At 47.3% G+C, this 14,916-nt stretch overlaps 1 protein-coding gene across 1 annotated transcript in view; it reads right to left on the minus strand.

The window, feature by feature from the left end:
• Positions 1 to 14,916, minus strand: part of Adam19 (ADAM metallopeptidase domain 19) — an 87,184-nt gene that overhangs the window by 18,905 nt on the left and 53,363 nt on the right. The window contains exons 6-12 of the mRNA XM_052758358.1: positions 14,438 to 14,630; positions 13,746 to 13,811; positions 9,139 to 9,210; positions 5,929 to 6,095; positions 4,315 to 4,399; positions 2,834 to 2,973; positions 197 to 374 (exon numbers count right to left, since the gene is read on the minus strand). Of these exons, the coding sequence (XP_052614318.1) occupies positions 197 to 374; positions 2,834 to 2,973; positions 4,315 to 4,399; positions 5,929 to 6,095; positions 9,139 to 9,210; positions 13,746 to 13,811; positions 14,438 to 14,630 (901 nt within the window). The remainder of the gene's footprint in view (positions 1 to 196; positions 375 to 2,833; positions 2,974 to 4,314; positions 4,400 to 5,928; positions 6,096 to 9,138; positions 9,211 to 13,745; positions 13,812 to 14,437; positions 14,631 to 14,916) is intronic.

Genomic DNA, 14,916 nt, shown 5'->3' on the forward strand with positions numbered 1-14,916 from the left:
TGACTGTGCTGACCACAGCTGCAGAGGACATAGAAATGGTCCACTTGGGCAGACTCACTGTCTACATCTTACACACAAAGGATCTGTGGTAGTCATGTGTAAGATGCTGGCCACTGGGAAATGATCCATCATATTGTCCTTTCGATGTCCTTAAGCTCTGAAAACAATGTCTCTCTAGCATGGCCCTGACACTTACCTCTTCCTCCCCACAGTCACATTCTTCCCCATCTTCCAGGTACCCGTTGCCACACCTCCGGCCTCCATACAGTGTCCTTGTGTCTGGCATGTTAGAGAGGCACATCCCACCTCCAGACTGCAGATACCTATCCAGTTCCCTCCTGTTGCACCAACTGAACACTCTGGGGAAAGGGTGCCTGGCAGAGAACAAGGAGCCATTAGCAGAGATTAAACACACCAAACAGCTTGCTGCCCATCCACCCATGAGGCTGACTTTACCCCATGCATGCCCTCTGCCCCACCAGGACATTCATCAATACATGAACTTAGAATTTTTTTTTTTATCCTGAATCATGAAATGATAAGCATTCCATATGGTTACATTTTTCTTATTTAAAAAAAAAAACAGCAGTTGAGAAGCAGAACAGCAATTTCTGTCCTTTCCATGGGGGAACTAGAGCAGGTAAAGGGCAAGAAGTACATTAAGACAGGTTTCCACACTGAGAGCTGAACAGAACACCAGCCAACTCGATGCCAGATGGGGATCTATTTTCTCATGACAAAAACCAGAACCAGAAAGCCCGAGATCATGGGTTTAATTTACTCATGGCTAAAGGGCTGATCGCTGTTCTCCAGATAAGCAAACTCCATCAGCCAATACACAAATGTTGGTCTCTACCACAAGAGTATGTACGAAAGCTCCCAAGTCGCCTGCTACTATGAAAATGAACCAAAACTGTAGCAGTTCCCTTATCTGCAGCTTTGGTGCCCATGGTTTTGGTTACCCGCAGTCAACGGTGACCTGAAAATATCAAATAGAAACTTCCAGAAATGGACAAGTCCTAAGTGTGAAGTGACTTTTCTTATCATCGCTGTTTTAAATGTTCTAGTTTGAGTTAGTGTTTTTAACCTCATACTGGGCCTACTTCATAAATTAAATTCAACATAGGCCTGTGTAAGAAAGTCATACAGCTGCATAGCACAAACTATAAATATGGGGAAACTGATGTATGACAACATGGGTCTGTAGAGAGACCCCGGTGAGGCCCTGCCCTTAATTCCCACCAATTAGAGGCTAAACACCAAAGCTCTCCTCCAGTACTACAGTATGCCCCAAGACATACGTTACTAATGACTCACCTACTACAGTGTGTGAATAACTTGAAAACAGATTAGAGTAGTAATGACTGTAACTGTCAACCATTTGTCTACGGATACTCTACTGCAGCTGTTCTCAACCTGTGGGTCGTGACCCCTCTGGGGTCACATATCAGATATTTACATTACGATTCATAACAATAGCAAAATTACAGTTATGACATAGCAACAAAATAATTTTATGGCTGGGGGTCACCACAACATGAGGAACTGTATTGAAGGGTCAGGGTCGCAGCATTAGGAAGGTTGAGAACCACTGCTCTACTGGGATTGACAAAGAAAGGGGTGGACTTAAACTGTGATTGCAGAGCGATTTGAATATGCCCATGGGTCTGTGTCCCACATGTCACCATCATCCTTTTGGTGTCACAGTAGTCGAGATGTGGTGAGCAAATACTGGCGCTACACAGGAAAGCTGCGTGGAACCGCCGTTCTCTACAAAGAATAAGCGGACCGACCCCACTGGTTTGTAATAAAAATTCTACTCCAATGCCTTCTGGGGAGGGGCTCGAGTCCTGAAGAGTGCCATGATGTATGCCAAGTACAGACACAAGAAGATAAGTTCTCTGCTTTCAAAAGCTCTAGTTTAGAAAATCCACCAGAGACTGAGCAGTCTTGCTCATATTCTTCATGGATTCCCTGAGGAGTGGGTAGATGGCCCCCTTCTCTTCTTGTTCTATAAACTATAAAGCTCCCAAAGAGGCCTGGAATACAGCAGTACTGACCACGCTGGCATGAAAAGACAAGGGTTGTGGTTCTGATCAAAACAGGGCCTCATAAAGCTTCCTGTGGTGGTTTGAAAGAAAATGGTCCCCAAAGGAGCAGCACTATTAGGAGGTGTGGCCTTGTTGGAGGAAGTGTGTCACTGTGGGGGTGGGCTTTCAGGTCTCTTTTGCTCAAGCTTCCCTCAGTGTGACTGTCAGTCCACTTCCGGTTGCCTACAAAGATGTAGGACTCCACCTCCACCATCTGCCTGCACACCGCCATGCTTCCTATCATCATAATAATGGACTGAACCTCTGAAACGGTCAGTGAGCCACTCCAGTGAAATATCTTCTTTATTAGAGTTGCCATGGTCATGGTGTCTCTTCACAGCAATGAAAACCCTAACTAAGACACTTCCTGAAGAACTGGGCACGTGGGTGTGGTGGCGCATACTTCAAGCCCCAGATACTTGGATGACTGAGGTGGACAAATTCACAAGTTCAGGATTAGACTGGGTAAGACACTCTCCCATGTGCACTCTCAGAAAGAAAGAAAAAAAAAACATGTGTTGATGCCAATTTTATTGCTGAAAACCACAACAAAATGTAACTCAGTCTAGTGCTCTACCAACACCAACCTGCTTTAAGGAACTTAGTGTCCCACAGCACATCACTGTCTTCCTCAACAGTTTAAAACTTTCACTGGGGCCATCTAGGAGGACTGCTTGGGTCACACTGACCCCGTATCTCTCCCCTCCCTCTTCTCCCCACCTTCACCCTTCCGGCTGACTCACCCAGTGGCCGCTGCCATGATGCACCCGCCATCGGCTGCGCTGGCAGAACAGCAATGGGCAGAATCATGGCTCATGCCAAAGTTGTGGCCAATCTCATGGGCCACAGTGGAAGCCACGCCAATGGCGTTCTCAGAGTGGTCCTGTTCAGAGAAGAGTTCAATTCAAGGTCAGGGTTTCATTTCTGCTTTCCATGCCCCACCTCCCTTTAGGTTGTTTTGTTTTGTTTTGTTTTGTTGTTTTTATTTTGTTTGTTTGTTTTGAGACGGGGTTTCTCTGAGTAGCCCTGGCTGTCCTGGAACTCACTCTATAGACCAGGCTGGCCTCGAACTCACAGAGATCCTCCTGCCTCTGCCTCCCAAGTGCTGGGATTAAAGGCGAGCGCCACCACTGCCTGGCTTGCATGCCTTTTTGCTACCTGAGCCTGATACCTCTCACCAGTTCCCCTATTGCTGAGCATATTGTTTCTTTCTCTATAATTTGCTATTAACGAGTCTAAAGCCACTGTCCTCATCAGGAAATCACATGCTCAAAAGACTGTGTTCCCTGTGTTCTTAAAAGTCGCAGACTGTGAATGACCTCTTGATGTATCTCTTGACCATCATCTTGACTTGAGCAGTAGCTACACGTGGCTCACTGTTTTCTGAGAGCACCCGCGCACAGCCTGGCATAGCATGTGATCTTAATCATCAAAGCAACAACAACAACAACAACAAAAAAAAACCAATGTTAAAAAGAAAAAACAAAGAACAAGTAGAACTGTTGTGCTGATGAGAACCTATGGTCCCCGCTAACGGAGAGGCTGAGGTGGCGGGAAGGTCATTGGAGCCCAGATGCTTGAAACCAGCCTGGGCAATGGAGTGAGACCCATCTCAAAAACCCAGAAAGGAGAACAAAAGCAGCAAATAGAATATTTATACCAGGCATGGTGGCACACCTTTAGTCCCAGCACACAAGAGATGGAATCGGGAAGAACAGAACTTCAAGGTCATCTTCAACTAGCTAGCAAGTCTGAGGCCAGCCTGGTCTACATGAGTTCCAGGCAAGCCACAGCTATATAGCCAAAGAAACAAAAAAACCTACTCTCGCCAAGTCAGAATTTCAAAAGACAGAAATGTCCTAATTGCGACTCTTGAGGTTCTTATTTCACGACACGATACCTAAGGACTCAAGACCCGCACTAGAAATACTTCCACCTCTGTTCTCTTCCCCCGAGTCCCTGCTCTTACTCCTCCAATCCATGGTGTGGAAAAGTACATGAGAGATCTAGAGGCCTGTTTATATAACTCCTTAAAACCCAATATAAACTAGGATGATTTAAAATTTAGCATCCTTAGGACCTAATAACTTCATTTGAAACATCGCTCTTTTTAGTGTGTTTTTCTTCTGCAACTATAAAGATCAAATTGGTTTTTCAAGGCTGGCCTCCTATCCCGGGAGTCACAGTCCCCTTATGCAGTACCATTGTGTTGTCAGAGACTCACCATGCTGACACCCCCAGACTGGTACACAGAGCACATAGCCATGAGAGGGGCCAGGCCAATGGTGGTCCCTTGAAAGGACCTGCCCCTGCAGGAAGGAAAAAGACATGTAGTTCAGGTGGGAGCCGAGAGAGCTGTTCCCCTGGGACAGGAGTGAATGGCTACCATGCTGGCCACTGACCCCACTGACATTCCCAGATTGCTCCTCCTAAGGGCATGAGCCTGGTAACCCAGCCAACTGGACAACTTTCAGGATACCACACCTCTGATTTCCTCTCACTCACTCCCTCCTCAGTAGCACAGAAGAAAGGTCGCTTCCCCCTCACAATGTGCCCAAAGACTCTGAAAGGAAGAAGGCAGGGCTTGAAAAGCTGTGGCCCATTCCTGATTCACAAAAAGTGGCCAGAGGCAGGAGTAGGGGGAAAGGGTGTGGCGCAGACTGTGCTGTCCAAGTGAATCATGTCCACTTCCACCAGTGGCATGTGTCCGAGGGGCAAAAAGTGGGGATGCTGGGTAGCAGCTGTGGGTTGATGGCTCATCCTCAAATCACACAGGGCCAAGGAAACAGCTGCGTCTCTTTGGGAGCCTCACGAACCACAGCTGGGTGCAGAGATGAGCTGTTTTCGCCTCTGCCCTGAAATGCTGACCCTAACATGTCAACAGCCAGCTTCGGTTCCCCCCAGTTTAACATATCCCTCGCTCTGTTGCACCCAAACAGAGGAGGCAAGGAGGAATAAATGGATGTCTAATAAATGTTTGATTAATCATTTCAATAGCTACCAAACTGTACGAAGCCGTACTTGTTATTTCACAGACTTGCACTTGGCTCTGGAGAAGCCCTACTGTAAACAGATTCAAGGCGTTCCATCCTAAAGTTCAGGCCAAATGTCTCAGTCAACAAAGACGTGCTCAGTGAGTGGACGGTCCTCATGTGACCACTCAGGTTTTAGAGACAAGTAAATACTGGAAATCCCAGTTGCTATGAAAGGGTAAATTAAGGTATCAAGGTTGAAATGACTGTTGACTCGACTGTGTTCAAGGACAAGAAGTAAAAGTGTATTATCTATGTGCCTTTTGTTGTAACCACCGAAAATTACCCTGGAAGGCCAATAACCTTTGGTGGGGCTGTCACCTACCACCCCGACTCAACACCGTCCTTGGCCAGCACTTCCTCTCACCAAGCCTTCTCACGAAGGTCCTACAGTTTGCCATTTGACAACCCCCAGGCACTTGGCCCTGAGATGCTTGGAGACCCACGTGAAGGACCTGAGGACCTGCGCCCTGTGGTGCTAAAAACATCTGTTTCAGGCTGTCAGCGGTGACCAAGAGTCATCCACTCCCCTAATAGACGCTCAAGTGCCTCAGCTGCTCAGCTGATTACGGGTGAGGCTCATTTTCTCACGTGGATGGAAACACGTCAGAGGACTATTATCATTCTTGGACTTTTTAACATTTTTTTTTCAAGGTGTGCTGGGTCTGAAAAATGCCAGGGAGCAAGGGATCTCTTGCACAACCAATATTCACCCGTGGGAAAGAATGGGTGAACTTAGTATCCCTGTGGCAGGCAGAGGTTCTGCAGCCAAAGCTGATGCAGCATAACCAGAAAGGACTACTTACGTGATGAGCTGCGCATTGTCGTGGCTCTTCTGGGCAAGCAGCTTGCGCCTCCAACTAAGAAAGGACCAAAGGGTAGAGTAGGGATTTTCTGAAACTTCACACTTATCTCCATGTGTCCACACCTCCAAGCCCACGAGAGCAATCCGGATGTTCAGGGATCGGTAAAACTGAAAAGACACAGAAAGGCCAGCTCTTCTTACCACCCAGCCTTTGAGCTCAGAGCACGTCTGCTGGGATTGCTCTCTTGCCACTGGCTCCAGGAAGAGGGAAATGAGATCTTCAGAGAGATGCATTCTGGTGGTCAAACTGGAGTGTCTTGCTTTAGAAAACACTGAGGCAAGAAGAAAAAGGATCGAGAAGCATCCCAACCATCAAGGGTTTTTTGCTTTATTTTTTGGTTTTTCGAAACGGTTTCTCTGTGTAGTTTTGGTGCCATTCCTGGATCTCGCTCCGTTCCGTAGACCAGGCTGGCCTTGAACTCACAGAGATCTGCCTGGCTCTGTCTCCCCAGTGCTGAGATTAAAGGCGTGCACCACTGCCGCCTGGCCCATCAAGGGGTTCTTTAATGATTTGACCTTAATGCTACTGAGTCAGTGACTGTGTATGTTATATGTGCATGTGTCCTATGTGTACACATGTACACGTGGAGCACAAAGGTTAGTGCTGGGCCCCCATTACTCTCCACATTTCTCACTAAAGCAAGAGCTCATTGATTCAGTCTGGCTGGCTGGCTGGCTGGCTTATGAGGTCCAGGGATGGACCTGTCTCTGTTCCCTAACTCCCCCACCAACCACATGGTTACAGGCACATGCCATCATCCCTGGCTTTTACATGGGGCTAGGAAATCAGCTCCTTATGCTTGCCCAGCAGATACTTTACACACCAAGGCCAAAACAACAAGAAAAACCTCTCAAGTCCACAGAGGCCACAAAAGGATAGATGACCAGCTAAAAATAATAACTGGGTCACCACTGTTTGTCAAGCACTTTTCATGAACAAGGCAAGTACTGAGGCTCAAAGAGGTTAAGAAATTTGTCCAACGTCTCAGCAAGAAGACTCTGGAACCGTGATGAACTCAGATTATACCCTCAGGGCCCTTGTGACCATCTGCTGCTGAAGAGCTGGATCATACAATACATGATCTATACACTATATATACCATACTATACTATACATACATACACACAGTCAGAGCCTTCACTTGCCCCTGAGACACCGCAGTCGAGATGGGCTCCGGATTGCGTCTTGTACCACATCAATCATTACAGGGAGCCCAAAGTGTCTGAATTTGCTTCACTAAGGAGCGTTTTAAGGAAGTGAGCTTGGCTTTTCTTACAGTTAAGGGAAAATACTGTGGATTGGGCTCCTGATTCAGCACATGCGTGTACTTCTTCCAGTTTTAGTGCCCAAATGTTCAATCCGAGTAGCTGGCTCAGCAAGTTTCAGTGGCGCTGATGTGCCTCACCCCCCTGGGAGTAATTAACCTCCTGTGCTGGGAGGAAGTAGAGGCTTTGAAGAATGGACCATCCGGCAAGGCCAGGGCTTCCTCCAACACCTGGCGTCTAGGGTTACCTTCTTTTGCACGTCTTTCCTCTTTGTTGTTGTTTTTGGTTTGTTTCGTGTGTTTACTGACATAACACTTCCATTTTTTTAAATCAGTGCCTAGAGGTAGGTTCTTATCACCCGGTGCAGGAGGAAAATTCCTAAAGCCAGCCAGCCAGCCAAGCCCTCCATCTCCCTGGCCTCCAGGACAATGGTTGATACGCAGGTAACAGTTGCATCAGCTTCCTGTATCCCACCCCCACCCCCAGGGAAAACACATTTTCCCAGATGTTGAGTGTTTGGTTATATGATCATGGAGACACTATTGCTGCTGAAGTAGGAGCTAGAGAAAGGACTCTCCTGTGTCCCTAGAATCCTTCCCTCCAGGAAAGGCTAGTGTTTGACTTTCACCTGTTACATGCCAGTGGACTGTTTCCACAGCTGTTGAGGCCAGGGGTGGGGGTGGGGGTGGGGAGGGAGATACAAGGCTGAGAACTTCCCATCTAATGACTTCACAGCAAGCAAACTTGCATTGTAAGCCCTGAAAGTTCAAATTGTTTTTGTCAACCGCTGAGCCTCTCTCCAGCTCAAAAACTGGGACCCAGGAACCTCTAGCAGGCCAAGAGGCAAGCCTTCCAAGTTCTACAGTGTCCTGAAATGGTTATCAGAGCCTCAAAGAGCCCTGTGACCCAGGGGCTGAGTCTGCAGGTCAGGAGCAGAGCATTTGCCTTGCATGCATGAAGCCTTAGGTTCAGTCACCAATATGGCCCCTTCTCCAACCCCGAAAGGAGGCATGTGACCAAGGCGGGCCAAGGCCAAGGCTTACTTTTTAAAGTCCACACCATTAGCCTGTGGAGAGGAGCTGTCATTGCCTCGTTACCTTCTCTGCATTTTGTGCTGGAACTTGCTTTTACATAGAATACTTCTGGGTCTGAGAACACCCTGTTTAGTGCAGTTCAAACCTCTACTAATTTCCTAAGTGCATGCTGTCAATGACCCTGACCATGAACACAGCCATTTGTAGTCTTCCTAGAAGAGGGGATCCTTAGACAGTTTCACACAGCGGCTCCAGACAGATGGCATCCTGAGTTTTAAAGGTTCTATGCACTTTCTGGTCCTGACCCACTTCAAACCTTCCTACGTCAAAGGCTTTCACCTGGAAGGAACTCTTAAACACACATCCTCGAAGCTTTCTTAAATTAGGCTCTTCCATGCCCAAAGTACCTCAAGAGCCACTTCAGATGTGAGAAAGGTCAGAGGGACAGAGTTATGGGGGCTCCTGCTGTCTGCTCCCATCTGACTTCTACATGAGCGGGGACGTAAGATCTCATTTTTACGGATTCCATCAGAAAACTATACAAATAACTGGAAGCCACTGATTGAAGACAATGCCTGTGCTTTATAAATTAAAACAAAGCCCCCAAACACCCATACAAACCACCACCACCAACAACAAAACTCAACCCCAAGAAGCAGAGTGACTTGCCTCTAGTTTACAGTCAGGGTGTTGTCATGCCTCCCTCCCCAGCATTGATGGCACAGAACATTCCTTCAAGGACCTGCTGGGGGTGCTGACTTCAGCAACAAGAGCTCAGATACGTGTGACTACCTGTCCCGCAGACCATCTGAGGTGCCACTACCTCCCCCAGAAAGCACACCTGGTCTCACCTTATCAACATAGTTGGCGATCTCCATGAGCTTGTGTTTGGTGGCATCCTGGTCATGCCGATTCTTCTGAAACTAGATGGGACAAACAGAACCAGGTGAGACCTTCCCATAGCTCTCATCCGAGGGCCTTTCTGGGGCCCGGTTTCTTGTCACTAAATGTGCTCTTACTCTCCTGTCTTGGATACGCAGTCATTTTTAGGCAATGGTCCTTCCCACAGCTCACCGAGGGTAGGACCTGATGGAGATCCTGCTTGACATCTCCATCTCCCAGCTCAAGGCAGCACATGGAGCAGACGGTTTCTTCTTCTAGCCCTTCAAGCAAGTTTTATTTCCCATGCTTTAAATTACAATGCCTTTGGCTAACTCATTGGCTAGTCAGAAGAGGGACTGGTCTCTTTGCTCTGTTTATCACCCCAATAGGAAGCCACTGTCACCTATATTACAGAGCTTTCCTGCATGTGGCCAGTTAATCCTGATCTGATGGTTGCTGAATTACTCTGTGGACAAGCTGCTGTGCAAAGCACAAAAGGGGGATATGAATGTTACATGTTGACCCCAGACTACAGGAGCTTCAACTTCAATGGCGAGAGAGCCAGAAATAACTACAATGATGGATCCTCTACTAATGAGGTACACGATTTAAAAGAGCTAGGAAACCCACTGAGAACTTGCACAGAATAACTGTGGAGGAGAGCCATGCAAATGTCCCCTAGAGGTGACAGGACCATGTGGCATCAGCAAACAGGTTTTGCCTTGCACTCCATTCCAATTGACAGTGCCTTCTGTAGTGAAAAAGATTCTGAAACTTCATCATTGTGAAGACAGACATTGCTAATCAAGCATAGAAGAGAAGATTGTGCTGTACTCAATTAGAATGTCTGCCCAGAGTTCCAAGAGGAAGTCTCATATTTGTCACTTCTGTCTGAAAAGGACAGACCTCTTTCTTCTACCTTCAATAATGAAGTAAGGAAATCGGCAGGATGTAAAGATAAAAAATTTAGAATTGTAACCTCCCCCGCATTCCCAAATGACAGACATGCCCTGTCTGCTGCCATTTTTACACCGACTTTGGATACTAGTGAATTTACTGTTATAACTGTAGGTACTATGTCCACTCAGTTTCAAGCTATCACATGTTTCCTTCCAACCCCTCCACCAGAATACCCAAAGACAAAGAATAAACAGCCAAATAAAATACCCCAAAATACTTGATTGGCAAGGGCTGTGTCCCAGCTCTGGTACAGAGAAGTGTACCATTTTCCTTTCTCTTGTTGATTCTAGAACATTCCTTGACTTCCTTGGGACTGTCACTCACCAGAAGAGAACCCCATTGCTATCCTTACCTCATACAGAGTACAATTCTAGGACCTTGTTGCATAGACCTTTGCAGAGTGTTTAATCTAGAAGTTTCCATTAGGAAGGCTTCCCGGCTTCTAAACTAGCCCTGTGGCAGATTATTTCCATTCATTTAGTAAATATTTATTGGAGCATCAGCATGAGATTTCAGGCTTCCAAATATATTAATCCTATCCTCAAACAGTAAGGCCCAATAAGGCCACCATAGTTGAAGTAGTGTATCATGTTTTCCAGAAGATTCTGGAGCCGTGGTTGGCAAGCTTACTCTGCAAAGCACCACGGAGTAAACATTTTTAGGCTTGGTGGACCACATGATTGTGAACCGCAACTACTTAGTTCTGCTTAGTGGACCACAACTACCCAGTTCTGCCTTGGGTGGCTGAGAAGCTTCCAGGAGACCATAAATCAAAGGGTGTGGCTCTGCTCCAGTACACTACTCATAGAAATATGTAGTAGGTTCACATGGCCATGGGCTATAGTCTACAACTCCTGGTCATAAGAAAAATGTGTCTCAAGATTCTACTTTCTAGGGTGACCCTGGAAGTATAACACAGTGTGCCAGCCTTTCCTGATACCTCACATCCTACTGGTGCCATCAAAGTCCTTTACAGGCATCCATCTATAGCCATTCTTTCGCCTTCTCCAATATGAATCTTACTCTTTGCTCTCTTACATTCTATTTCACTTAATGAATGAATAAGTATGCCCAGAACCACCCAAAAAGCTTTCTTGTGTTCCACATCACCTATGGAATGGACATGCTCAGGACTTCCCACCTAGAATGAGGCAGGGAGACACTGCTTGCTCACTTTTACTGCAGACAGCTCTCTAGACAGCAATACCACAGCCTCGATTCCCAGCACTCTCCCATGGTCCCTGAACCCTGCCCCCCCCACCACACCCCCTCAACTGCTCTGAGTTCAGAGCCCAGAGGAGAAGGCTGCTGTGTCTAAATCACAAATCCCGCATCCTTCCCTTCCCATAGTCTCAGATTAACTTCCAGTAATAATACATTTCTGCCTGCAGATTCTGGGGCTTACAGATCTTGCCTGGCCTATTCCACCCCACCATGAATCATTCAAAGCCTCTAGCTGAGGGATGTTCATGACCCTGAGAACCAAGAGATCCCTTCACCTACAAGGAAGTAAGAGTCACAGCACTGTAGCAAAGGGGGTGCAGATGCCTATGCTACTGGTGATTAGGGCGCACCCCTCTGCCACAGTAAGATTCTCTGGATGGCCCCACAGTCGTGACGGTGCCTTCAGCAGACACTTTTCCTCCCCGGTTTGCTGTGAGTCTAGACGGCAGGGGACTGAAGGCTCTCCATCTTCACCTACCCCCTCTTCTGTGCCTGCCGGAGACTCACACACAGTGGCTTTTAAAACCCTGCACCGAGGACCCACTGGGCACAAGGAGTAATCCTCTTCCTTTTAACTAGAGCAGTGGGGGTTCTAGGTGCCTGACTATTGGAGTCACAGGACCTTGTATCTGACCAAAGGATCTTGTGGCTTAGGAAAAATGGTCAAAGACCTTGGTATCAGATGACACTAGAGGCAAGGCTTAAATGGAGAACTATCCTGGAGGAGGGGGCTTCACTTTCTCCCAGCAACCTTCACAGTACAGGATGGTAAAGGTGATGCTGTGGGACAGGGCTGAGTGGGGAGCCTGGATGGCTTTAAAACCAACCTCTGTTACTGCTCCCCCATCTGCACATCCGTCTACAGAGAGAAAATAAAAACCCCAGCTGCTGAGAAAAAAAAAAAAAAACAATGCCAACATCAGTTAAAAACCTAAACTCTTCCGAAATGAACACAATGTTCCCTCCCTAGAAAGCCCTTCACCCACACTCTGCTGCCCAGTGAGCACCCTAACCTCCCCCTGCCCGCCCCCCCCCCCCCCCCCGCCCCCATTTCTTTAAGGAGCTCAAGGGCCATCTCCTCCTGCCTCCAGCACTCTAAGGCGGCTCTCAAACCTGGGCTTGAACACTCCCACTCCCTGGCACCCCCTCTCCCCCATCCACACTGTGGGGCTGTGGAAAAGGCAACTCTACCTAGAATGAGGCCTTTGGGGAAGCTGTAGGCCCAAGTGGAGGGAGTGTGAGACAGAGTGATGAGCTCCGCCTTCACGGAGGACAGAAAGTTTGGGTTCAGTGTTCAGCCAGGGCACAGACGTGTGCTTGGCTGCTCGATGTGGGACTTGAAGGAAACACCTGGTTAATGGAACCGTGTGTGGTGAGTGCATCAGGTCAGCTGTGGAAGAAGGAAGGCCGGACTCCTGTGACTCCGGGATAATTCTCCATTGAAGCTTTATATGCATGCTGCCACCTTCAACATCACCACCTCAGAGAGGCTTTCCCAAGCCCCCCAGCCACATCAGATCCTCTGTGTGCATTCTAAGCATCGCCAAGGGACCATTTCAGCAGCTGTCATGCTTCAGAATGACAATGGTTTGGGGTTTCTGCTGTGAACTCCAGAATAAGGAGCAGCTCTGGCTCAGGGCTGTAGCCTGATGCCAAGCACTGTGCTGGCACAACCTAGAAAAATCAGGACGTCACCCATGAAAGTGAAACAAATGATGGAGCCAGGTGGGTGGGTGTTTGTGAAATCTTAGGGCCTGTCCAATTTGAGGAGTATGAATTAACCCTGCCTATTAGGCTAGTGGTTCCCAAGATCACCTGCGATGCATTAAAACTACCCCGATGTCTTAGTAAGACACGGATTGTGGGACCCCACCCTGACAATTTGGGGTTTAAGAGATCTGGAGTGAGGTTCAGAGATCTACATTTTTCACAGTTCCCAGATGCCACATATGCTGCTGCTCTGGGGACATTTGGGGAACACCAACATGGATATAAAAATAGATACATATGAGAAAATGCCATCTGATCAGACGCTGAAAACACTTGCTACCTTTGTAAGACAGAAGTCTAAAAGATTCTCGAAAGGACTACAGACAGTCTAAGAACAAATATCAAAACCAGAATGACTGATATTACCATAGGACTGTGAGACCCCATCTAAGTAACGCCGGTGCTTATGTGTCCACACTAAGAGCTTTCCTTGGCTTTTGATTGTTGTTGTTTTCTTTTTTCCTGTTTAAAATGGCTAAAAGAGCCCTGGGCTAGATTTAAGGTCAAATTTACACGATAAACTAAAAGATGAATGTGTCCACATCTCCCCAAAGTAGCCAGAGGCTGAATGGACGCTCTCAAGAGAGAAGTTTTTCTGCTGAATCTGTCGCTGACCCCTTACCTCTGAGTAATCAGCCACCAGGTAAAGCTCCACGTACTTCATAGACTGTAAATCTTCCCGTTTCATCTAGGGATGAGAGAGAAGCGGATCAGTGCATAGAAACAGTTGGCTCCAGCTTATTCTAAAAACCTGCTGAGTGGCCGTGCTGGTTAACAAGCTGTGACCCTACTTCTTAAATTTAGGTGTTAGGGACAGTGCTGGCTGCAGCCCACCACCTCCATCTGCAACTGGTTATTGCTGGAGGCCTTTCTGGGCCATGGGATCTAATCTCTTTTTTTCTCAAAAACCAAGAAGCCAAACTGGCTAATATAGGCAGAATTGAGGCCAACAACCCATGAGGGAACGCGTCGACAGTTTAGTTCCCAAATAACCTTGAGACCACAGACCTCTGTTTTCAGTGTGAACAAAAAACATTTTGTACATTGGACGAGGTATTCCAAGAGGGGAAGTGGACATTTTTTTAACCTCATACAGTTTCAGAAATCAGCCTCTCAGAGCATTCCAAATACAGTGGTTCTCTTATGATGGTGTCTCACTCAACAATTCCAAGAAAGAAAGAAGTAGGGGGGGTGTTTCCTCTTTCTTCCCAATTCTCCCTCAATTTAGAAGTACTTCTGGAATCAAAGTAAGGGTGCCTGGGGGGGACAAACTCACATTAGTCTGCCGGCTCCACTGGGAACCTAAAAACTCACTCTGCGAGGTTGCTTTTTGGTTTGCTGTGTAAACTGAAGGGCCCAGTCCTTAGCGGTGGGCTTGGAGTGCTCGAACCCACAGTTCCCCGGGGGCAGCTTGAGATGTTCAGATCTGTAAATACGGTGTTGGCTGTTGCTGTTGGGGACAGGCTCGATGATGTAGCTGAGGTTACTTCTCACGATAATCAGTCCTCTGTGGATAAGAGAAATGGACTCTCTGGTCAGTGCTTACATTGCACAGGTTCATACGCTCAATGGTTCTTCACTTTAAAGTGGGCCATGAGCCCCTCTGTGAAGGCCTGATGCAAGCTCAGAATCTCTAAAGAGAAATACACCACGTGTGAAGTGGGACACGGAATCTCAGAACACTTGCACCTCCCTGAACCCACTATGGGGCCTTAGACTGGGACTCCTAAAGGCCTCCAAATCAAGCATGATATATGACAACCATAGGTCAAAACTTTACAGACCCAGAAAAC

This window comes from Peromyscus californicus, unplaced genomic scaffold (genome assembly GCF_007827085.1).
Source record: "Peromyscus californicus insignis strain IS unplaced genomic scaffold, ASM782708v3 Scaffold_3__1_contigs__length_106647218, whole genome shotgun sequence".
In the NCBI taxonomy this organism is placed as follows: domain Eukaryota; kingdom Metazoa; phylum Chordata; class Mammalia; order Rodentia; family Cricetidae; genus Peromyscus; species Peromyscus californicus.